The 21,395-nt window shown below is 41.3% G+C and overlaps 1 protein-coding gene across 2 annotated transcripts in view; it reads right to left on the bottom strand.

Moving 5' to 3' along the window:
- The window catches only part of KIF6 (kinesin family member 6), a 440,420-nt gene that overhangs the window by 177,569 nt on the left and 241,456 nt on the right, over window positions 1-21,395 (bottom strand). For both annotated transcript variants that reach the window (XM_028120400.2, XM_088024363.1), the window contains exons 12-13: window positions 20,939-21,077; window positions 16,411-16,626 (exon numbers count right to left, since the gene is read on the bottom strand). In XM_028120400.2, coding sequence (XP_027976201.2) covers window positions 16,411-16,626; window positions 20,939-21,077 — 355 coding nt within the window. The remainder of the gene's footprint in view (window positions 1-16,410; window positions 16,627-20,938; window positions 21,078-21,395) is intronic.

Here is a 21,395-nt window from a genome sequence, read left to right as displayed (position 1 = left end):
ATAGGACTTGCAATATGAAGTACGATACTACAGTCTTGTAAAAAGAATATACCAGGCATTTGTTTGGGATTATAAATATAAATTTCTAGTTAAAAAAAAAAAGAAAAAATACATTCAAAATCCAGATGGTGCTTAAACTCAATCACATTAAGTAATGAGACCTGAAGGCCGAGCCCATTGATACATGGCACTTCTTGGAATAACCATTGTCTGACTCCCATTAAACTCTTGTTGGTGAAGTCATTCACATTCTGCAAAACCATCCACATGGTCAATGTTGAGCTCTAGAGAAATAAAGCTCCTAAAAAGGGATTTGTAAACACATCGCAACAGCACAACTGGTGAGGGGAACCTAGCGATGAGTTGATTTTCATCAGGCATACTACAGTATTAAATGTTAATATTCCCTGTTCTGTTAACTTCACAAAGGCTATGACATCATGCACAGAACTGAGCTATAGAAGCTTCTAAGTCTGGCTGCCTTGAGAAATTCAGAACATCCACAGGCTATCCTGATTGTATGGTTGGTCAAGTTAGAGTGGGAGTCCTTCACTGGAAGAAAGTACTGTATATGATTGTTCTACTTTAGCTTTTCAGCTTAAGGAAACTAGGTTCAGTGTCTTTCTGGGCATCTGAAAAACTTCCAACAGAAATAAGCTACATTATTAATGAAAGCATTGGTTATAAACCTTATTTCCAAAAATAACCGTATACAAATGACTGGGCTCTAGGAACCCACTCTCAACAAGATATGGAGTTTATCATGCCATGGTTTGAGCCAGTACTGGTCACTGACAATAAATCTGAAGAATATCACATTGGGTGAACTCTACATAGAGCAAAAAATGTTCATGGGGAATACTGCACAGCAGGTGTTCTAGAGAGCACAAGCATCTGTGAGATCCTGACAGGCGTTCTGAGGCAAAAGTTTAATAAGAGATGCTATGCACTGTAACTCTCCTGTCCTCCTGCTAGGATCAGAAACTTGGAATTCCACCAGTCTAGAAAGAGATAGCTATAGGACAAAGGATAAAAAACTGCAGTGTCTGGTGCTAGAAGATCAACTCCACCTCCCCCCATGCCCCCATACCCCACCAATACAAGAACCCTGCAGCAGTCCCGCAAGCCAATGGACCCATGCAGACCCCCTATTCCTCTTCTGGAGCAGTTCCTTAAAGGCTGTCTGGGAACTCCCCATACCAAGGAAACATCAAAACACAGAAAAGGGCCAGGGGTAGCGTTGTCAGGTAAAATACAAGATTGCCCAGTGACATCTGAATGTAAGATAAACACCAAACTTTATGTTTTAGTATAAGTGGGTCCCATTCACTATTTGGGATGCCATTTACACTAAAACATCATGCATTACTTATCCCTAAATCTGGTAATCCCAGCCAGAAGCACACCTCTTCTATTAGTTTTGGGACAGTACTCAACACAAGTTTATGAGGTTCAAGATATTCAGAAAATGGATTGCTGTAGGAGTCCCAAGAAATCTCTGTTCATCAAAATGAAGTAGAATAATTGAAAGCAAAGAACTTACCAGAGTCACAGAAGCATCACTAGAAATTAGGGAACTGGAAGATCATACTGAAATGCAGCTGGAGGGAGGGAAGTAGTTAGTATTTCTGCGCAAAGCTTTCTGGTTGAGTAAGAGGTAGAGTAACAGGTGACAAAAAGCTTTTCAAATGATGACTCAGGGTCTAATCAAAAGACAAACTTCACGTGTACAGTGGAGAAAGGCTCATTGTTTCCCAGGTGGTCTTTGTAGCCATACCTGCTCCACCCCTCAACATATATACTGATTGTAGTAAATATCAATGACACAACCATAAACATGAAAACCAGCTGAACTTAACTGTAGTAAGAGCAGAGCAGTAAATTCTGGCTTGGGTTGTCAGAGCAATTGATAGATGTTTTACAAAGATCATGTCTTATGCTACAAATAAAGTCAGGGTTCATCTATCATGTTTCCAAAATACATTTCCTGCTAAACATAGTGACAGAAACTATTTTCGTCTTTGTTGGTATAAATCCCAGAAAATCATATTTGAAAAACGAAGTGCTGATGAATTCTCCAACTCCATGGTCAAGGCAAATGCTGTAGCTCAGTGCAATTATTGTCTCTCATCGCAGGAGGAAATCTGATTAAGTGATGGCCAGAGGGAAATGACAGAGTTAACTTTGTCAGATAGGAGGTTTAAAGATTCTCAGCTCTGTGCCTGACCCAAATCAAGCAGACCAGAAAAAGAATCTCCTTGATTCAATTCCGTTTCTCTTTCTTTAGTGTCTCTATGTTACCTCCAGAGGGGGCTCTGAGGAGGCCTCTGAGCACAAGACCTACTTAGGAGCTTACAATTTAGGAAAAGCAATACCAAAATTCTAAGTATCTGACTTTGGAATGACCCATATCTACAAAGCCACAAAACCACCACTAATGCGAGTGTCCCCATCAACTAGGAGAGCGGCTGCTACTGCTGGAATCAACCAGGACTCCATCCAGAGAAGAACATGTGGGAGACATACAAACTGCTCCCCACAATGTGAGGAAAACTCTACCAGAGAATTTCCAGTACCTTTCGAAGCTTTCCCATGATGTACCTTTGTCCTAAGCTCACAGGGTCCTGCGTATTTCACTGGAAGTGGAATGTTCCAGAAGCCAGCTGATCTTTCCCCTTACTCCCATTCCAAAACATCACCCATGAAGAGTTCATGTCAAAGGAAATCATCAGAAGCATATCATTTAAAAACCAATAAGAGACTGAATCTGCCACACTTCCCAGGCCTGTAGCCTCAAGGATAATCAGTCCTACGATGACTTCTATCCCTATCATCTTTGGCCACCCACAAAATGCAAGCCCCTGCAGGCAACTGTCATCTCACTTATTCTTTACTTCCTTGTCCTACCTCAATGTCATTCCACCCATTCCTCCTTCCACTGCTGGCCTCCCTGAGAACCTGTCCTACTCTGCTCTCTGGACCCCACATTCATTGTTAATTAAGCTCTCCCACATGCTCACCATTTTTATGGAATACCCCTTTCAGCTCTTTCTCTTTAGTGAAATCTGACATTTCCTTCAAGGATACTGAATTATCTGGAGCCCTCTCAAGTGGAGGATGTTCATTCTCCTGTAGTGTAAATACTGGAAGGGCCAGAGACAGCGTGGCCTTTTTCTGAGTCAACAGTACCATTTCAAAATCACTATTTTTAACATCAAAGCCCAAATCTTTCCTCCTCTGAGATTTGTGCCATTTGGTGCTGCTACCCACTCTCTCTGATGCTGCAACTTAAGGTATATATTGGTCCAAAGAGTGAACAAACCCAGCTACCCAGAGCAGAACTTGGGCTCCTGGCTCACAGTTTCCCTTTCCACCCCATTTCCTGCCAATATCCTAAATGACTTCAACACCCACAATGAAACTCCATTTAACAACGCTAGCCTCAAAATTCTTTCACTTCCAATGATCTCTGTGACTATTTCTGCCTCACTTCCTCTCCTCCCACTCTTCAATCTGGTACAGTGAGCTTTCTGCTCCCTCACTCTTTGAAATTGCTTTGGCAAAAGACACTGATCACTTCCCATCCAAATCTAATCGACTGTGCAGTTCTCATCTAACTTGACCACTCTGCAACATCCAACACTGTTAACCACATCCAGCTCCTTGGAATACAACCTCTGGTGGGGCTTCAGAGATTTCACTCTCTCTTGACCCTCTCTTGCCTTTCACAGTTCTGCTTTGTTGGTTCTTCTGCTTCAGCCCACCCCATTAATACTGGGAATCCTAAGGGTTCTGCCTTTGGTCCTTTGGTCCTCTTTTTCCTTTCTACCCATCTCCCTGGACCACTCAATCCACTCTCTTGGCTACAGGTCAGCAATCCATGCCTCTAACCCCTTGCCTTGAGCCCTGAAGCTGCACATTTACTAGCTTAGACACTCCCATTTCATACTCCTTCTCAACATATCCATAATTAAATGAATAAACCCTCCTTCCAGACATGCTTCCCTTCATGGCTCATGGTCTTGGTAACGTGGGAGTCATCCCAGATTGTTCATCTCACCTCTATTCCAACCAGTCACAGTCAGTTCTCCTCCCTATGTACCCCTAACACTTTTCTCGTCTTTTCAATCCCTACTGTGGCTGGTTTGATCCAGGCTCTTATCATTTCTCTCCTTGGCTAGTACTACAACATTATCCAGTCTACCTTCCCCCTTGTTCCTAGTTACTCAGCACATTGCCATCAATGATCTTTCTTTAACAGAAATATGACCATGTTACTCTCCTATTAAAAAGCTATAATGGGGGCACCAGGGTGACTCAGTTGGTTAAGCTTCTGCCTTCGGCTCAGGTGGTGATCCCAGATCCTGGGATCAAGCTCCACGTCAGGATCCCCACTTGGTGGGGAGCCTGCTTCTCCCTTTCCTTCTGCTCCTCCCTCCACTCATGCTCTCTCTCTCTCAAATAAAAAAAAAAAAAAAAAAAAATCTTTTTTTTTTTTTTTTTTTTAAGCTATAATGGCTCCTAACTGCCAGGACAATTAAGCTCTAACTTTAGAAGCATGGCTTTTAAGCTTCTCATGAGCTCACCTTTCTTCACCTTTAGTTCTCAATAAACACAATCCTATCCACACAAACCTTACAGTCTGGACAAACCAAAGACTTGAACCATCACAAACATAGCATGTTCCACACCTCCATACTGTTGCTTGAGAAGTTTCCAAGGTGCTCTGTCTTTTGCTTCCCTCCTCTATTCATTTTTCCAGACAATGTGATTACCTTTTGAAGATTTTGTTCAAGTACCCCTTTTCCATACAAGTTTTCCTAAACCTACCATACAAGAGTGGACCATTCCTCTTCCATGTCCCATGGTACTCTCTGTTGCATATTCACTACAGGTCCTCTTCTAGATTGTAAACACTTTAACAGGTACTGGGGCTTATTCACCTAGCATAATAACTGGTACATAGCTTCAATTCAATGTTTGTTAAATGAATTAATAAGAGCCACTGCTCCTGCAGCTAAGAATAGTCCTTCATGTTTCCCAGAGCCTCTGTAGTAGAATACCTTATATTCTCCACATCATCTAGAATAGCACAGTACTTCGGGTGTTTTATAAAGCAAATATACAATTGGTAAAAAAGTAATGTTTTATTGCCAAAGTCTGGGCAAGACTTTGCATGGATATGCATGTGTGCACACGTGTGTGTGTGTGTGTGAGAGACAAAGAGAGAGAAAGCATGCTTCTGTTCCTCTGCTGCCAGAGTGAAAGGGCATGTGTTCTTGACATCCCAAGTAGGAAGGCAGAATATATTTTATCATGAAAACAATGCTAAAAACAGTGACTGGATAACACAATTCTTATATTTATTCAGATTTATGAGTCATATTACTATAGAGTGACATTATGAGTTATAAGTAACATAATTCAGCTAAGTTAAGCACTGCATTGGTATTTTGGATATTATGGAAAACTTACTACCTGTGGTGGATACTGTGATGTGCCTTCCAGATACCCCTTCAAGAATGAAGGACTTCAAGAATAAAACATCTAGAAATAAATTTAGCCAAGGAGGTGAAAAACCTATATATAGAAAACTACAAGACATTAATGAAAGAAGTTGAAGAACACACAAATAAATGGAAGGATATTCTGTATTCAAAGACTAGAAGAATCAACATTGTTAAAATGTTCACGCTACTCAAAGCAATCTACGGATTCAATGCAATCCATATCAAAATTCCAGTGGAATTGTTCAAAGAAATAAACAGACTTCATCAAGATAAAAAGCTTCTGCACAGCAAAGGAAACAGTCAACAAAACTAAAAGGCAACCTATGGAATGGGAGCGGGTATTTGCAAATGACAAATCAGATAAAGGGCTCATCGTATCCAAGATCTAAAAAGAACTTGTCAAACTCAACACCCAGAAGACAAATAATCCAGTCAAGAAATGGGCAGAAGATATGAACAAACATTTCTCCAAAGAAGACATACAAATGGCCAACAGACACATGAAAAAATGCTCCACATCACTCGGCATCAGGGAAATACAAATCAAAACCACAATGAGATACCACCTTACACCAGTCAGAATGGCTAAAATTAACAAGTCAGGAAACAACAAATGTTAGCAAGGATGTGGAGAAAGGGGAACTCTCTTATACTGTTGGGTGGGAATGCAAGCTGGTATAGCCTGTCTGGAAAACAGTATGGAGGTTCCTCAAGACATTAAAAATAGAGCTACCCTATGACCCAGAAATCGCACTACTAGGTGTTTACCCCAAAGATACAAATGTATTGATCCAAAGGGGCACCTGCACCCCAATGTTTATAGCAGCAATGTCTACAATAGCCAAACTGTGGAAAGAGGTGAGATGTCCATCGACAGATGAATGGATAAGTTAGATGTGGTATATATATACAATGGAATTTTGCTCAGCCATCAGAAAGGATGAATACTTACCATTTACATTGACATGGATGGAACTAGAGGGTATTATGCTGAGAGAAATAAGTCATTCAGAGAAAGACAATTATCATACGGTTTCACTCGTATGTGGAATATAAGAAACAGTGCAGAGGATCATAGGGGAAGGGAGGGAAAACTGAATGGGAAGTCATCAGAGAGGGAGAAAAACCGTGAGAGACTCTTAACTATAGAAAACAAACTGAGGGCTGCTGGAGGGGTTGTGGGTGGGGGGTGGGGTAATTGGGTGATGGGCATTAAGGAAGGCATGTGATGTGATGACCACTGGGTGTTATATGTAACTAATGAATTACTGAACTCTATATATGAAACTAATGATGTACTATATGTTGCCTAATTGAGTTTAAAAAAAATAAGCAGTCATAAAATTTATGGAATTGCACACACACACACACAGAGACAATAGCCAAAGCAATATTAAGAAAGGAAAACAAAGCTGGAGGCATTGTGCTCCCCAATTTCACACTGTATTACAAAGCTATAACAATTAAAACAATGTGGTATCAGCATAAAAACAGACATATAGATCAATGGAACAGAATAAAGGTCCCAGAAACAAACCCATACATACATGGCCAATTAATTAATGACAAAGGAGACAAGAATATGCAATGAGTAAAGGGCAGTCTTTTTAACAAATGGTGCTGGGAAAACTGGATAGCTACATGCAATAGAATGAAACTGGACCACTATCTTACAATGTACACAAAAATTAACTCAAAATGGATTAAAGATTTGAACATGAAACCTAAAACCATTGAACTCCTAGAAGGCAGTAAGAATTTATGAATCTGACATCAAAAGCAAAAATAAACAAGTAGAACTACATCATACTAAAAAGCTTCTGCACAGCAAAGGAAACAATCAACAAAATGAAAAGGCAACCTACTGAATGGGAGAAGATATTTACAAATCATAAATGTGACAACGGGCTAATATCCAAAATATAAAGAACCCATACAACTCAAAAGCAAAACTAAACAAAACAACAAAAAAACCCAACAATCCAATTAATAATGGGCAGAAGATCTGAACAGACGTTTTTGCAAGAAGACACACAGAGGGTCAACAGGCACATGAAAAGATGCTCAACATTTTTAAACATTAGGGAAATGCAAATCAAAAGCATAATGAGATATCACCTTACATTTGTGATACTGGCTATTATCAAATAGACAAGAAATAACAAATGTTGGCAAGAATGTAGAGAAAAGGGACCCCCTGTGCACTGTTGGTGGGAATGTAAATTGGTGCAGCCACTATGGGAGACGGTATAGAGGTTCCTCAAAAAACTAAAAATAGAACTACCCTATGGTCCAGCAATTCCACTTCTAGGTATTGAGCCAAAGAAAAGGAAAATACTAACTTAAAAAGATATATGCATCTCCGTGTTCATTGCAGCATTATTTACAACGCCAAGATATGGAAGTGACCTAGTCATTTGATGAATGGATACAGAAACTGTGAGATATATATGTATATTATTCAATTACAAAAAAGAATTAAGTTTTGCCACTTGTGATAACATGGATGGACTGACTTCAAGGGCATTATGCTTAGTGAAATACTTCAGACAGAGAAAGACAGATACTGTAGGATCGCTCTTATATGTGGAATCTAAAAACAAAACAAAACAAAACTCATAGATACAGAGAATAGATTGGTGATTACCAGAGGTGGGGGCTGGGGGGGGTGAGGAAAATAAAATTTAGGGTGAAAAACAAGAATGAAGGACTTATTCTTCCAGCTCCTAGGAGTACAATAGCAGCAAGAACTCAGTTGTCAACCCTCTTTGCAGATTTTCTCAGCTGAAAAAAACTACCTCATTCAAAGCCTTGCCTCCTTCCGGGGCAGGCCCACATCCAGTGACTGATCATTCTTAAGGTAGTAAGGCCCTGTCCCATTGCCTCAACTTGGGACAATGCTGAAGGACTTGCTCAGCATCAGAGCCCCTGAGGCCTTTGTCAGGACTGTATCACAGCTCAGTCTTTCTGTCTGCCAAGTCCTGTATTTTTCCTCTCCCTTCCACAGCTGTTGGTCCCAAGGGCCCTCTCTAATAAACATCTGGCGGAGACTTTGCTTCCCAGGGAACCCAACCTCCCTGTATATGGGAGAATGAAACCTGAGCTCTAAATAATCAGCTGAAAAGTTAATTTTTGAATGCAATGTTTAACAAAATGAAAATGACCTGTGTTCTGACCCAATCTTCATATTCATGATCCTTTATCCTAGAGCCAAAAGATAGGGTTCCCATGCCCAGAACCATTGCTAACTTTCTGTTGCATACAGGTACATCACTTTGGGCAACTGGTCTTCCACGATTGTTTTGTTTGGGTCCTCTACCAGACCTGAGTGCTGTCCCTTCTTGCAGCAAGTTTTGAAGGAGATTTGAGGGTATCCCTCCTATTAAAAGAATCAATTTGTTGAGCAGGCAATATTCTATCTACTCTATTAACATAATGGAATAGAAATAAAGCCTTTCACCCCATACTTCAGGGCAAGGTGAGAAAGATGGCATTATCTCAGAATAAGAATATTCCGGGGTACCCGGGTGGCTCAGTCATTAAGCATCTGCCTTCAGCTCAGGTCATGATTCCAGGGTCCTGGGATCGAGCCCCTCATCAAGCTCCCTGCCCTGCAGGAAGCCTGCTTCTCCCTCTCCCACTCCCCCTGCTTGTGTTCCCTCTCTTGCTGTGTCTCTCTCTGTCAAATAAATAAATAAAATATTAAAAAAAAAAGAATCTTCCTACAACGAAGTGGGGAAATGAGGATGTTGGCCTGCATTTTACCTGTTTTCTCTTGGTGATGCTAGAATAATACTTACTCTTGCTAATGGAAATAAACACAAAGCAAACAATATAATGTAGGCAAACCTCTTCCCCATTCAGGCTCATTTCAACTGGCTACAGCTTATTCTACCATCTCCTCCTTACTGCCATCAGCCGTCCTCTGCTTTAGTCATTTTACTGGCACTTGGGTATCAGGCCATGGTCTTCCTCTACATACCTAATCCAGCAATTTTAATGTCCATAGGCAATAGGACACTGCTTCTTTGATACCTCTAGTTCTTTGATTCCTCCCCATATTCAGAATCTGTGTTCTCCTTCCTGACAAAACCGTTTCCCCAAATAATATGGAACTGATGATTGATGAGGCTACAATTTTGGAGGAATCCTCAAGTATCCAGGCCCCTTTTTTGAACATTTTCATCATACTAAAAGACAGCTCTATCTACCTACTTACCTCCCTGACTAGATTAAAAATTCCTGAGATGCTTGTAGATGATGACTTCCAAGATAGATAGATAGATAGATAGATAGATAGATAGATAGATAGATAGATAGATAAAGGCACATGGGAGCTCATGGGTGTCTGTTGAATCTAACTGAATGTCAGAAAGTTGAGTCCCATCTAGGGCCATGCTGCTTTCCTCTAGAAAACACATTGACTCCTATTTGTTTGTTCACTTTTTAGGTTTGGAGACCTTTTTGGAATCACAAAGATTATCAGATAAAATAAATGGAAATGGGAGTAAGCCTTGATTTTAAACCTAAAGCAGAGAGCTGTTCTCAGTTTCTCTCTTTCTCTTTTTTGGACATAATTTATTCATTTCATCCAATCTATGGACCCTTCAAATAGGAGGGATGCAAAGATGCATTTCTCAGAGGTAGTGCTCAGAGTAACCTCAAAATTATGCCCTGCAGAAGTGAGATTAGCCATGGAGCTAAAGAGAAGGCAATGATCCATTTACTGACTGTCTCTTTAATTGCATTCAAAGGGAAATGCAAGGACAAAAGTGTGGTCAGTTCCAAAACAGAGGGTAAGATGGATCATGAGAGGTTTGAAAAGCCAGAGGTGAACCTTTGTGCCTGAGGCTTACAACAAAGCAAGTTGGAAAGGATCTTAGAAAACCTAATCTCTATTCTTTTTCTCTGGTTTTATGGGTGAGTTTTGCTCTATTGATTTCTCTTTGAGCTCTTCTTTTCAACTTAGTGGATAACGTAACAGTAACTTTTGGTCCGGAGAGCAATCCTTTGAGCATGGGTAAAGCAAACTCAAAGAACGGACTCCAGGTTTGATGCAGCATGCCAGAGAAGCTCCAGCTTCCCTGTTCTCCTGGCCTTGCTGTAGCTGCATCCTCAGTGCCAGAAGAACTGGGAAAACCAGGAAGAGAGAGAAGGAAGAGTTGTTTACGCCATGGAGAACTGTTGTGGGCTCCCTCCATTATATCTCTTCATACTCCTTGCCTCTTCTCTGTTTCCATCACTCTCACCTTGGACTATTTTATTTCCTAAAACATTTACTCACATCTCCAGGCATCTCATCTCCAAGATACTCTAAAGATTTCTTCCACAAATACCTTCCCAGAGCATAGCTATCACCATGCCCCCTCTGTCTTGGTGGTTCCCTGCAACCCAATGAAGGCAATTCCCTGGCAAGGCATTCAAGGGTTTTCATAACACGGTAAGAAATTAAGTGTAAGAAATTAAAACAACATGAAAGCATATAAAGTTAAAAGGGAACATTCCCATCTATTCCTCTACTCCCTCTCCCTGAAGCAGCCCTCCCAACAATTTCCCAGTTATTTTTCTAGCCTTATGTCTTCAGACTTCCTGTACTTCTCTAAGGCCCCAGCTAAACAAGTACCCTTGACAACGCTACATATTTTCCCTTGCTTTCCTGTTCCCAAGCCTTTACTCATAATATTCTTTAAATCTGGAATGTAATAGAATGTTCTTCCCTCCAACTTTGTCCAAATTCTACCGATCCTTGGAGACCTAACTTCCATGTCACTTGCTTTGTAATGCTTTCCCAATCCACTTATTAAAATCCCTGCCTTCTCCTTTGACTTCCCACAGCATTTCTTCTAGTTCCTGCATATACAGCACTTGTTACTTTATTCTCTACTCTTTGGGTACCAAGCCAGCCTCTGCTATTTAAATGTAAGCTCCCAGGGGCAGAGACCATTTCTCAGTTTCTGTTGGTGCCCCCTACCACCCCTACCCTTGAACCTTCCGTGCACATAGTGGGGATTCAATACATTCTTAGGAGTGAATAAGAGAAAAGAGCCTGGAGCCTCCAGACTGTGGCTTTGGCTTTCAATTTACCTTTTAAAGTGCCAGTGGCTCTTTCCACAGTTTGGCTATTGTGGACATTGCTGCTATGAACATTGGGGTGCATGCGGCCCTTCTTTTCACTACGTCTGTATCTTTGGGGTGAATGCCCAGTAGTGCAATTGCTGGGTCATAGGGTAGCTCTATTTTTAACTTTTTGAGGAAAGAGCCAAGATGCCCTTCAACAGACGAATGGATAAAGAAGATGTGGTCCATCTATACAATCGAATATTACTCAGCCATCAGAAAGGATGAATACCCAACTTTTACACCAACATGGATGGGACTGGAGAGATTATGCTAAGTGAAATAAGTCAAGCAGAGGAAGTCAATTATCATATGGTTTCACTTATTTGTGGAACATCAGGAATAGCATGGAGGACATTAGGAGAAGGAAGGGAAAAATGAAGGGGGGAAATCAGAGGGAGAGAAAAACCATGAGAGACTATGGACTCTGAGAAACAGGGTTTTAGGGGGGAGGGGGGTGGGGGGGTGGGTTAGCCTGATGATGTGTATTAAAGAGGGCACATACTGCATGGAGCACTGGGTGTTATCCGCAAACAATGAATCATGGAACACTACATCAAAAACTAATGATGTACGGTACTGTATGTGACTAACATAACATAATAAAAAATAAATAAATAAAATACCACTGGCATCACCTGTGATGAGTGGGTTCTGTTAGCATCTCAGTTAAAGGATGTGGTGAATCATCAGGGGCTTTTGGAATACTTACTGGTTCCAGGTGACTATCTGGAACACACAGAGAACTAAACAAGTAAACAACAACAAAAACCCGAAAAAAAAAAAAAAAGAAAACCAAACTATCAAAGTCCTGCTATTTTAAAGAGAACCATATGACTCTTTTCAAAATGTGGAGCTGAACAATCCCTCTCATTACTTCAATGAAACCAAAACAGACATTTAACCTCCAAAAAAACCAAGAAGCCCCAAAGCCCCTAACCTTCCTTCCTCTGCCTTGGCAGGCTGCTTGCACAATGACTGTGTGGGGCTCTCTAGTGAACCATGAATTTAGTTTCATTTTCTTTTAGTACAAGAAATTTGAAAGAAGTCATTTTTTCAGCATGAAATGGGGGTGAAGGGAAGGAGGAGGGTCACCAGAGTGGGGACAGCTTCCCAGCAGTCTCAGACTGGACGAGGTCAAATCTACTTGCTTTCTGCATTGAACGCAGCCCAGTGGATGGTTAATAGAAACTGACACCTACATAAGGCAGAAATCTTTCAAAACAACATGCTTATTAATTTTTTTTTGTATTTGGCTTGGTTTACATAAGCTTCTTGTATAAAATAATGTAATAATAAAAGCCTAATCAGCTCCCAGGATCTTTAAACATTGTAACAAACTATCTCATTACCTGTTGCTTTGCAGCACTGATTCATCCACAGCAATTTCATCCTATCTGTAGTTTTGCCAAGAAATAAAATCAATCCTTCATCAGTCCCTCCTCCAAATGCTTAGATCATTATCAATCCATTTGTGAGCCTACTCCTACTTAAAGTTACTGCTAGAACTATATCCAACAACAGTTAAAACAACTCAAAAACCCTTTCAACTATAAGGCTATTCTCCAAAACTCTTTTACCTCATTTGTACTTGGACTTTACAAACAATTTCCATTATTTTTTTTTCAGTGACTTTCTACTCAAGTGAACTTAATTCATTTTCCAAACAAAACTACAGTTTGTCTTGATAGTCGTATCAAGGGCAGAGGAGAGTTACTGAAAAAGTTGACTATAATTATGACTTAGGAGAGAGATTATGAGATGCTGTGGGGAAGAAGAATTATGAGAAGGGAGATGGTGTGGGCAAGAGAAAATAGAAACGGAAAAGGCCTGGCACACAGCAAGGGGCAGGGCAGTGATATTGAGGCCATTTCTGCAGGGGCATAATGGTGTCTGTCTTTGGAGAAGGTCAGTGAACAGTTCCTTCCATCGTGAGCACAGGGTTCTAACGTATGGATACTGACTGCGACCTTTCCTATCAGTAGAGGTGCCAGGCTCTGCTCTCTATAGCCAACCATGCCTACTGTTGCACTGTTCCTTACCTACACGAAAAACCTCACCAGCTACCCAGAGACCTGCGGCCCACCCTCACCCCTACCCCCCCACATCCATTAGTCACCAAGCCCTGCTCACTCTCCCCCCTCAATGCTTCTGATTCCCCCATCTCTCTCTCATCCCCATCCTTTGGCTTGGACCACTATGCTACAATGGACTTCTAATTAGTCATTCACACTCTGTGTCCTCTGCCATTCTATTGTGCACACATTATTCAACCTGTCTTCCCAGCCTCTCCCTGCCACATCCCACCACCCATCCTGGCCTTCCACCTCCTAAAATGTTCCTTTCCACCACAAAGGCTCCGAAAGCTATTCAAATGATTCCTTCTGCTTAAAATATTGCTTCCAGCCACATTCCCCTCCTCATGTCCCTTTTTGGATCTTTCTGATCTTAACTTGAGGTTGGGTTCCCTAGTATGTGCCCCATCAGTAATACAGAGGTGTACTTTTGTCATTAATTGTACAAAGCTCTCTTCTCTGTTAGTCTCTAAGTGCTCTGAGATCAGAGGTTGTGCTTGTCCTTGTATATTCTTGTATAATATGGGGGTAAAACAAGAACTTATAGAATAAGGATTAGATGAGTTAATCCAATCAGACAGCTTTGAATACTACCTGATATATATGTAAGGGTCATGTAAGCTGTAGCCATAATAGTAATAATTAGCACGGTACCTGGAACAAAACATGTACTCAATAAATACATGTTGAATGAATAAAGGAATAAATAAACTGAGGGATGAACTAATGAATTCACCAATCCAGGGCCTCCTTTTTTTAAGAACCAGCTGTTACCCATAACTGAGTATAGGAATGTTGTATGGAAAACAAAGAAGATGTGGTATATATACACAATGGAATATTATGCAGCCATCAAAAGGAATGAGATCTTGCCATTTGCAACGACGTGGATGGCACTGGAGGGTGTTATGCTGAGTGAAATAAGTCAATCAGAGAAAGACATGTATCACATGACCTCACTGATATGAGGAATTCTTAATCTCAGGAAAGAAACTGAGTGTTACTGGAGTGGTTGGGGGTGGGAGGGATGGGGTGGCTGGGTGATAGACATTGGGGAGGGTATGTGCTACGGTGAGCGCTGTGAATTGTGCAAGACTGTTGAATCACAGTTCTGTACTTCTGAAACAAATAACGCAACATATTTTAAGAAAAAAGAAAAAGAAGAAGATAACAGAAGAGGAAGAAAAGGGGAGTATGTCAGAGGGGGAGACGAACCATGAGAGACGATGGACTCTGAAAAACAAACTGAGGGTTCTAGAGGGGAGGGGGGTAGGGGGATGGGTTAGCCTGGTGATGGGTATTGAGGAGGGCACGTTCTGCATGGAGCACTGGGTGTTATGAACAAACAATGAATCATGGAACACTGCACCAAAAACTAATGATGTAATATATGGTGATTAACATAACAATAAAAAAATTAAAAAAAAAAAGAAAACAATCACAGAGAGGAATAATTGCTTTCCCTGTCTACTGCCACCATGATAAATGGTAAAAATAGCAATTTTGGTTTCCTCTGATTTTGAATTTACTCTACTGTATTGCTAACTAAATATTCAAAGCAAGGAGATTTCAAATTAATAGATAAAGGGATATAATATCACCAAGTATATTTCCAGGCTTCTTGACCTGGTCTTTATTAATTAAAAAGTGTCCTTCTTAAGGAGTACCAACCTCTAATTATTCCCAAGCTAAATCCTTTAGAAAACCATGCATACCAGGTCACCCATCCCAACAAACATTTATACGGAAAATTTCAACCTATGTTGCCAAAAAGGGAAGGTTTTCACCCCTCTGTTCTAGTACCTTCCATATTTCAGATTCCTCAATGTCTTCAAGAGAAAGGCACCAATCACATGACTATACATCATGCTCTGCTGGTCTAACAAAAAGAGAAAATAACACAAACCAACCCGGGCTTCTAGCCAGGGTTCTGTAGTTGCTGAGAGGACATACTGATCAAAAGCTACAAGTGGGGAAAGTGCCTCTGAGTTCATCCAACCCAGTTTCTTGGGTTGGATCTTGGGTTCTTCAGTGTCAATCCTACTATCTGACAAAGTTTTGTTTATTATCCTTTAAGGCAGACTGTGATAAGATTTTTAAATTATTTTGCTGCATATAGCTTATTCGAATTTAGACATAAATACTGTGTCATCACATTGGCAATGCAACATCTGTCCTTCTTTCCCTCCTCTATCAGAGGAAAGGTTTTGTTCCTTTCTCTAACTTTTTCTCCTCTTGCCCTGGACCCATCTATTTCTGCCTCTGAGCTCTGTGACAATTCATACTTTGTGTTTTCAGCTCAGTCATCAATTTTGGAAACTGGTATTTAAGAGATTTGATAGTTATAAAAAATAACTATAACAAGTAAGTTGTCATTTCTTCATATTTAAAACCAAAAAATGCTATGCTGAATTCCATTATGGAGCATGAGGAATGCCAGACTTGTTTCTTTTTTTTCCTTTTGAGGATAAATTTTACTTGGGGATTTTTGTTATTGCCGCTGCTGGTACAACTTTAAAACCTCAAGAAATACTAGTAATAATAACAACAAGAATTACAATGATGAAAATAGAATGATATATTAATTATTTCCATGTTTATTACTTTTTCTATAGATGTATAATTTATGATAGCCTATGTTTTCTCATTTAAGTCTATGTTTTCCATACTTAAGATAATTTATATATATATAAGTAAATATAACTGACCTGTTTTTCTGTGGAGCAAACTGGATTGGTACCCAAAAGTGCTGACATCCTGGACTTGTGTGGTTGTTGAGGATGGCAACATCCTCAGACCTTCAGGGTTCCCAGGTGGGAAGGGTGAGCTCTGTGAGTGTCTACATTCACTTCTATCCATGCTGGATAAGTGGAGAGCATCTTGAGCTTTCTTTTTTTCCTTCTTTAGCATATTGACCAGAATATCTGAAACTTGATTTAAGGATTTAGTGACTCATGCTAAGTTGGAATGATCAAAACACTAATGTTTCAATTGAGGTTAATATTTCCAACAATATTTGCTATTTGTCGTATGGTAGAGACCACTGAAGAAGACTTCAACTTCCTGAAGTCATTTATCTAGTTACAGACAGTTTAGGAAGCAACTGGTCTTTCGATATGGCACCATTATATGAAAAATTAGCAAACCCAAAGGTCTTTAAAATGCTCTGAGTTTAAACTGGTAAAGACTCAAAATTCTTGTGAAAGAGTTTACAAGAAATAAAATGAACACTTAGTAGGAGCAGGCAATGGAGCTATGGATGTATCTGTGAATAAGTAAGACAAGAATCCAGGATGCCACTCAGGAGGCAGCGGGAGTGGAGAGGGAGAACACCAGAATCCGCCCAACTGGCAGAGCAGCCAAATCAGTTTTGGTGGCCACAGGCCACAGGATGTAGGCCTCCTATATCCAACACATGTTTGCTTAGCATACATTTGAATGGGACTTACAGTCACATTTTTTAAAAAAGTCTCTAAATCTTGGTCCCAAATGGAACTGAAAAGAAGTGAATTGTTAGTACAGATACATTATTTTACAGTGCACCTTTTGGTGGGCCATTTCAATATATTAGGAGCACTGATGAGGATAAATAACATCACTGCATGCCACCCTCCTTTGCTGTTCTTTCCAGCTCCAGATGCTGAGAACTCTAAGGGATTTCTGCCATCACTGAGAGAAAAGACTAAAATTCCTCTTAAGAATCTCAGAGCTCCAAGTGCATATGCAGCAAGCTGAATTGCAGGCCTCCAGCATCCCCAGAGATGGGGAGTGAGGATATGGAGGTGGTGGGGAGAGAAGACTGCAACTCAGATGCCTGTTCTTGGGCAAGTCTCATAGGGGTCATTTGATTTCCATTTTCCTCTTCAGCTTTGACTCCAACTTCTTGGACATTTCCAGAAGCATAATCACTCTTTCTCTCAGAGTCCCTGATGTGGCTTCCAATCTTTGCCTCAAAAGATGTGTCCTTACCAAAGGGTGTAAGGCCTGGCAGAGAAGAGCAGTGCTCTGCACACATCTTCCAGAGCCTTGGCCTGGCAGAGAAGAGCAGTGCTCTGCGCACATCTTCCACTCCTTCTTGTGCGGAACTGATTATCCATAGCATCAGATGCTTCCGCTGGCTCACACACTGCACTGGCAATATCCATTCCCTCACCCATTCGACAGTGTGCTGTGGAGCTTGTACTATGCGCCAGGCATGATTCTGGGCAGAGGGATGGAATGATGAAAAGGCAGACTAGTTTCTTGTTCTCATGAAGCAGATGTCCTACTTGGGAAAGTCAGATCTCAAGTACACGAACTGAATGTTAGAGGAGGAAAGGACAGCTAATTTTTAAAAGGTCAAGAATGACTGAGTGGCTACTCTACATTGGGTGCTCACAAAAGACTTAGGAGATTGACATTTAATCGGAACATCAAGAGGCAGTGGCCAGAGGAAGAGTAGGTCAGCAGAGTTCATGGCTAGCGCTAAAACCCTCAGGAGAAGGGCCTTGTCAGTGGCTCCCAACAGGGGATATTTTACCACTCAAAGGATGTTTGGCCATGTCTAGAAGCATTTTTGGTTGTCGTACTGCAGTGGGGTGGGGGGGCGGGTGTTGGTTACTTAAGTCTAGTGGGTAGAGGCCAGAGAGGCTGCAAAACATCCTACAATGCACAGGGGAGCCCCCACAACAGAGAATTATACAGTTCCAAACGTTGAAAGTGCCAAGGTTGAGAAACCTGGTGTTAGAACAACCACAAAAAGGACACTGTGACCAAAGCCTAACACATACAGGACAGAGACATAACAAATGAAATCAGGGGCTTGGCAGGGGCTCCATCATGTAGGGCCTTGTGATCTGGAGTAAGGAGCTGAGGCTCATTCTAACGGGCCCTGGCAGAATTTAACCAGAGACGTGCAGCATTCTGATGTAGATTTACATGAAGATCAGAGGACAGATTTATCTTCTTGGCTGCCTTCCTTCTTCCCACCTTTCCTTTGTCTTCTTCCTGTGCCCATTCCATTTAACTTGGGCCTTTGTTTTGTGGGGTCCTAAATGACACACTGTTACGTGTTTGGCGAAGGAGTGTCTGAACTTTACTCAGACTCATAGTGTCACTGAAATGACACCATTTTCACTCCCTTTCCAAGAAGAGTGTTCAATGTCATTCGCTGTCATTTTGATTGCTTTACTTTCTTTTGTTGAGCTCAAGTATTACCACCTGTTTTTCTCATATACCAGATTTTTCTCATTTCTCCTGTCAGTCTTCGCCTTGGTGGTTCTACAAACGAGATGTGAAAATATCCTCCAACCTGGCTGTGAAAAACCTTGAAATTTCAACAGTCTTTCTTGGTTATTAGCTCTTGATGAGCACAAGCTTTGTGATGAGTAGATCTGAGCTGCTATTTTTCCTCCTTCTGAGTTTGCCCATTGTCTGCAGAGTCATATCTCCCATCATAGCACACCATGTACTCAAAAGCGCTCAAAGCACTTTCCAGTACCTTACCTTACTGGCTTTGCTCAGCACTGTGAGGTTGGCAAGGCAGGCTGTACCGTCCTACTACTGAAGAGTAGGAAACCATTCCACTGAATAGCTGTGGAGCTAATGCAGGAAGAGCGAGGATGTCAATCCAGGTGTGAACTTGAAGTTCACTGATCTTTTCACCACGGCTCCTACATACCATCGTTTTGAACAGGAGTCTCAGAAGGAGGAGATGCTGCTCAGGTCATTCCCAGTCAGTGAAGAATCCAGTGCAGCACCACATGAACAGTGGTACCTGGATCTGGCGGTCAATAAGGGAGATGATGTATGTCTCTCTGTCACTCTCCTGTTTAAATAAACACAGATGCATAAGCCCAGACTGGTTCCTTGCTGTCATATCTCATCTCATCCCTCCAATAGGCACACACATTCATAAACCCAGGAGGGGATTAAGAAGTTGGTAGGAGTGTTTAGGGGAGAAGATCCTAAAATAGGATCAAGATTTGGAAAAGAAGCAGAGCTCAGACTGGGGCTGGGGCCAGGCCTGAGGTCTGGGCTGGGAGCATCCCTGGAGCTGGATAGGGTAAGAGAGAGGAACAGGAATGCAGGGTGACCCTGTGGGCAGCGCTCACAGACAAGGCCTTGCGTGGGAGTAGAATTCGCAGCTGAACCTACTATTGCTGGCTGGATAAGAAAGCAGCTACAACTCGCTTGGATCAGGCAAAGAGGGTCTGCTAATACTCAGCTAAAATTAGAGAGCGGGGTTCATCAGGCAGTGTGCCTACTTTGTGTGTGGTTTGTTTTTGCTTCTTTATTACTGGATGTCCTCCGTATAGGTTATTTTTATGCATTTTTTTCACATTAGCCGCAGCTAAAAGCCCTTTAGTAATTTTTAAAAATGAACACAAATACCTGTTGATAAGAACTGACCGAAATAACTTCTTGTGCACATTTAAAATCAGCAAATACAATGAAAATGTCAAATCTTTTTACAAGAAGCTTGACAGATACAATGAGAAATAAGACTGAAGAAATGCTGGGGAAACCTGAGGTCTAAGCCCCCCAGCCTATACCTGGAGGCAGCTCCCATGGGCTCCTGGCTCTCGTGGTACCCCAAACACACTGCCTCTTAGAGCCAAAAAGGGTTCTATCTTGAACACCCATGGACACTCGCTTCCAAACTGGGGAACATTTGTTAAGTGGAACCTAAAGCAGTAGATCTGGGTTTTAAATTAAAAAAAAAAAAAAAGTTACATTTAAATCAATCTCTACTTTCCATAAGCTAAATACCATTTGTCAGTTTTCAGCCACCATCTGAGCGCCGCCCACACACCAGCCACAAATTCTGGGCCCTGGTGAGGCTGTGGTCAGCCCAGTGTCCGGTCAGTCAGCTAAAGATAACCAGCTAACTTATTGGCTCAGAACTAAAACAGAAAGAGCACAGTGGACTATTCAAAAAAATATATTAAAAAAAAATTTCATGTTAAGAGATGGGGTAAAAAAGACCACGCTTTTCAATAAACTGAAATAGTCCCCATAATAGTAACTGTATCTAGCTAAAAACAGAGTCAAAGTGTTTCTTTTATAGCAACAGTGTTTTTCACTGGTCACTACATTCTCTGTGTGGGAAGGATCTCTCCTAAATGGCAAGAAGCAGTGTGAACTGGAAGCAGGGTGGGGGGGCTAGATGATGTGGCTAGCAGAAGGCACCGAAGTGTTCCCCTCCCTCTTGCAAGCCAGGAGAGGGTCAGTTTCTAATCGCTTTGGAAAGGATACTGATTTCATTATCCCTCTGCTGTAGAATGTCTCGGAGCTTTTGGTATTCTTCCTCTTTTAATGGTTCTTGGCAGTCTTGATCTTTGATTTCAGAGGAGACTGTGCTTTTTCCATGAATCTTCTTGTCATTCAATAGTTTCTGTAAGATGAAATAAGAGCTTAGAGCCTATACCTCTCTTCCAAATCTCTTAGTTTCTTGGACTCTTTTTGCCTTCGACAATTCTTGCACAAATCAGGCATGCCTGTCCTTTCTTGCCTCCTTGTCTCTGCAATGCAGCTGCCTTCCCCTTCTCCCTGCCCCCTCTCTCCTCTCCCCTCCCCTTCCTCATCCTGTTCTATGCTATCATCTCTCTCCTTCCCTAAACTCAGAAATTCCTACTCAAACACGATCCGCTCTTGAACTTCTTGCTCTTTCTCCCTAACCCCATACCACTTGCTTCACACTTTTTAATTTATT

Source organism: Eumetopias jubatus, unplaced genomic scaffold (assembly GCF_037043125.1).
Source record: "Eumetopias jubatus isolate StellerSeaLion01/CBP00866 unplaced genomic scaffold, mEumJub1_p1.0 scaffold_6, whole genome shotgun sequence".
NCBI lineage: Eukaryota > Metazoa > Chordata > Mammalia > Carnivora > Otariidae > Eumetopias > Eumetopias jubatus.
This window is presented reverse-complemented; position numbering and strand designations above follow the sequence as displayed.